General features: G+C 37.1%; 1 protein-coding gene across 1 annotated transcript in view; it reads left to right on the top strand.

Annotated features, from left to right (window-relative positions):
• LOC105005323 (E3 ubiquitin-protein ligase HUWE1-like) overlaps nucleotides 1-4,154 on the top strand; it is a 9,707-nt gene that overhangs the window by 3,127 nt on the left and 2,426 nt on the right. The window contains exons 6-8 of the mRNA XM_010863277.1: nucleotides 1,030-1,155; nucleotides 1,674-1,775; nucleotides 2,238-2,318. Coding sequence (XP_010861579.1) covers nucleotides 1,030-1,155; nucleotides 1,674-1,775; nucleotides 2,238-2,318 — 309 coding nt within the window. The remainder of the gene's footprint in view (nucleotides 1-1,029; nucleotides 1,156-1,673; nucleotides 1,776-2,237; nucleotides 2,319-4,154) is intronic.

Raw genomic sequence — 4,154 nt, 5'->3', positions numbered from 1 at the left:
GACTAGGAAATCTACATTTTTAACAACTAATTCTGGTGTTATGATGTACCTATAGAGAAAATTGTATATTCACTGAAAATCGGTTAGAGAACCATGAGTTTATGTCCTGTATGTCTGTATATGTATTTAAAAGATTGGAATAAAATATTTCAAAATGTAAGCAGTGGTTTATCACTAATGGAGCTTTTTATTGTATTTTGTATGCTGTAAGAAGTAATAGTCTATCTTGTACTTGATTGATTAAAATTATTCAAATATATAAAGTAGAAATGATAACTCACTTCCCAGCCACCATAGTTATTTTAGTGTAGTTCTTTTCAGTCTTTTATGCATATTCAAATATATGTTGACACAAGTATATAGTTTTATAAAACAAAATGAGAATTAACATACTGTTCAGTTTAGCAGTGTTCATTCATTGTATCATAGTCATCCTTCCATATCAGTCTTTATGCTTCTTATATTTAAGTCACCCTCCAAAAAAGCTCTTATCTACTACCCACCAGTAGTACAGAAATTACATATTTTACTTACCACCTTTTTCCCTTCCAAATTTGATGGATGAGAAATATTGAAGGACTTCTTTTGTAAGGGCTATTTTTAATTTGCATATCTTGAATAACTAGTGATATTAAATACCTTTCTAGTCTTTGTGGAAAGGTACAGTTGACCTTTGAACAGCACAGGTTTGAACTGCATGGGTCCCCTTATAAGTGGATTTTTTCAGTGAATATAGTATCTGTATAGTACTACAGATTTTATACAGTCTACAGTTGATTGACTCCACGGATTTGGAACCTCAGGTATGTTGGACTGACTGTAAAGTTACATGCAGATTTTCGACTATTTGAAGAGTCAGGGCCCCTAACCTTCGCGATGTTTAAGGGTCAATTGTGTTTTCATTTTGGTTTCAGTATTTTAATCCTTCTCCATTTTGATTCATCTTACTGTATAGAAAAAAATGTTCTCAAATAACTTTTTCTGCTGGTCTGTTTTATTCTAATTGCTTTGTCATAACTTTTACTTCAGTTACAGATGTGACTATGGAAAGTAGTCCCAGCTCATCCATCTCTATGGAGCACCGGCTGGATGTTGAATTAAGGGCATCAAGTTCCAGCAGCAGTAGCATCTCCTCTGGCCCTGGCCCTCGTCCTGGTGTGTAGACATATAGAGACACAACCAATCACAGTGATTGAAATACTAAGCTAGTGAAGCATGGTCCTTTGAGGGAGCTTAAGCAGTATATTTGGAGGTTTGCTTCTTATGACTATGACTGTTACTTTGCATTCTGGTGTTCATTTTCTCATAATTAATACTTATTTCATAGTATTTATAATTTTTCAACTCTTCACGTATTGATTATTTTATCAACACATCCATGTTTGAGGGCAGATAATATTCAAAATGGGAAACAAGTATTAGAGTTAATCTTTTTACTTTGTGATTTTTCTCCTTAATACTTTAGACTTCTAGTATAATTTTGTGTGGTCCTTGGTGATTTATTTTTTCTCATTTTAAAGCTTAGGTAAATGTTCTTCCCAGCATCCAGAGATTTCACTTCGAATGTCTGCTAGTATTGGTATAGTGTATATGGATCTCCTAAAAATTTGTTTTATGTACCTGCTCATTGTACATAATGGTGAACCAGTATAATCCTCTTTCTCCCTTGCCAGGAGTCCAGTGTATTCCACAACGAGCCGCACTTCTCAAATCCATGTTGAATTTCCTCAAGAAGGCCATTCAAGACCCTGCTTTCTCAGATGGCATACGACATGGTATTGGATTCTAGATGTTTTCTAGAAGGGTGTTTGACTCTAGCAAGGATTGGTCCTTTTCATAGTTTGTAGGAAAAGGCCATGACATTTTGAATAGCTTTTAGTATTAGCTTAGTCCTTTAGTGTTACTTTTCCTAGACCTAAGGATTGTTCAACTATTTTAATAGTGATTGATCTATTTTTTTCCTTTTCCAGCTTCTAGATGTGTTCACTTCCAGTCTGCTACCCCACTCTGTCTCTCCGTCTCTGTATTCTTTTATTCTTTGATCTACTGTTAAAAGGTTATCGCATAGACAAAGAATAAATAATAAAATATTAGGAGGAGACAAGTGGGTACAATTAAGGAATCAAAATACTTTGGTTACCACTGTGTGGTGTATGTAATATATTGATCCATCATCTCCACCCATCAAACTACTACTGGACTGATCATATTCTTCTTGATATTTGCTTTTCTCTTAGTGATGGATGGTTCTCTGCCTACCTCCCTGAAACACATCATCAGCAATGCAGAATACTATGGCCCATCACTCTTTCTCCTAGGTAACTGGGGTTGAACTTGTATATACCAAGCTGGAATAACCTGGCAGTGTTCTGTGTGTGTGTTTTATATCCTTGCAGAATATTTGTCCACTGTATGATTTTGTATCTTTCTAGTAGGTGATGAAATAGAGAAAGATCAGAGTTCCTTTTCAAATAATTATCCATTTGCAATATATTGTGTCAGGCAAACATTACACTACAGAAACCTTTTTTTCAGTGTATTGCAATCAGTAATACTATTGTACACTTGGCTTTTTGTGCTACACTTAAACACTGCAGGTATAATAAGAAACATGTCTTTATTCAGTGGTTAGCCCTTGCGGGCTCAGTCACTTCAGTCATGTCTGACTCTTTGCAACCCTGTGGACTATAGCCCGCCAGGCTCCTCTGTCCATGGGATTCTCCAGGCAAGAATACTGGAGTGGTTGCCATGCCCTCCTTTATGGGATATTCCAGACACAGGGATCAAACCTGTGTCTCCTGCAGCACAAGTGGATTCTTTGCCACTGAGCCACCAGGGAAGCCCCTGGTTCTTAGCCCCTAACCTTGGTCTAAAAAGGCCAATCAGAATGTTGTCCATTCTCAGAATTGAATGTCAAACCTGTAAGCTGTAGTATAGAAAATTGTTTCTTACTGTAGAAAATTCAGTTTTGGAACCTGTAGGTACTTTCTAGTTACTTGCAATAAATGTCCTTGCATTTGGACATCAGCACTACTTTGAGTGTTGCTATTGTTAAAACCTCATTTATTAATGCGTTTATTGAGTGCCATACATATTCAGGACAATAAACGAGATATATATGCTTCTAGAATTCCCCTTAAAACTGTAAACGAATTTAGTGGGAGGTGTAGAAATAGAGAATGCTTCCTGGTACCAGTAGCATGCATATTTTAATACTGCAGGGTGTCTGGAGGGAGTAGTTATGGCTACTACAGACTCAGATACTTAACTCCCTCACCAAAGCAATATAGCAATTTTGTATATTAACTTTGTATCCTATGACTTTGCTAAATTAGTAGTTCATAACTGTTGATCTCTTAAGATATTCTATAAAGTCATCATCTACGAATAATTTTACTTTTATAATCTTTATGCCTTCTATTTTACTTTTTGTTCCTGACCTCAGGAGAAAGCATTCTGTCAATATTTCACCAATAAGTTTGAAGTTTGTTTTAAAAGAAAGTTTGAGGTTAGCAGAAGATTTTGTGTTGAATGTTTTGCTCCTCTTAATCAGGTTGAGGAAGTGATCCCTTGTGTTACAGCAACTCCATTTTGACATGGAGAGACTCCTTCCAAGGTTAGTTTCAGATGGAAAAACTCCTGACAGTAGTTTGGTATGATCAAAGAAAGATTTGTTACTCAGTTGGAGAAGTCCCAGGTAAAGGGGCAGGGAAGGATGGCTCTCTGGGAGAAATCCCCCAAACAGAAAAGCAAATGCACAAGCCTTTATTTATAAAGGGGAAGTTTAAAAGAAGCAGCAAGAAGATACTTGTTCTTGTGGTTAGGGGTGCGGAGCAGGTAAGCCCTCTCAGGATGATGCAGGAAGCACAAAAGCAGAATTGCTTCTTTAAAGTCTTAATTCGTCCCTGGCATTTGAATTAGCATAACAACCTCACAGGTTCCCTGTAAATAAACTTGTACTTGAGAGGGATGAAATTTGCAAATCCAACCCAACTCCTGGAGTTCACTCAGACTCATGTCAATCGAGTCGGTGTTGCCTTCCAGCCATCTCATCCTCTGTCGTCCCCTTCTCCTCCTGCCCCCAATCCCTCCCAGCATCAGAGTCTTTTCCAATGAGTCAACTCTTCGCATGAGGTGGCCAAAATACTGGAGGT

Source organism: Bison bison, unplaced genomic scaffold (genome assembly GCF_000754665.1).
Source record: "Bison bison bison isolate TAMUID 2011002044 unplaced genomic scaffold, Bison_UMD1.0 scf7180017858387, whole genome shotgun sequence".
Taxonomy (NCBI): Eukaryota; Metazoa; Chordata; class Mammalia; order Artiodactyla; family Bovidae; genus Bison; species Bison bison.
The sequence above is the reverse complement of the archived record's forward strand: the minus strand, read 5'-3'. Positions and strand labels throughout refer to the sequence as shown.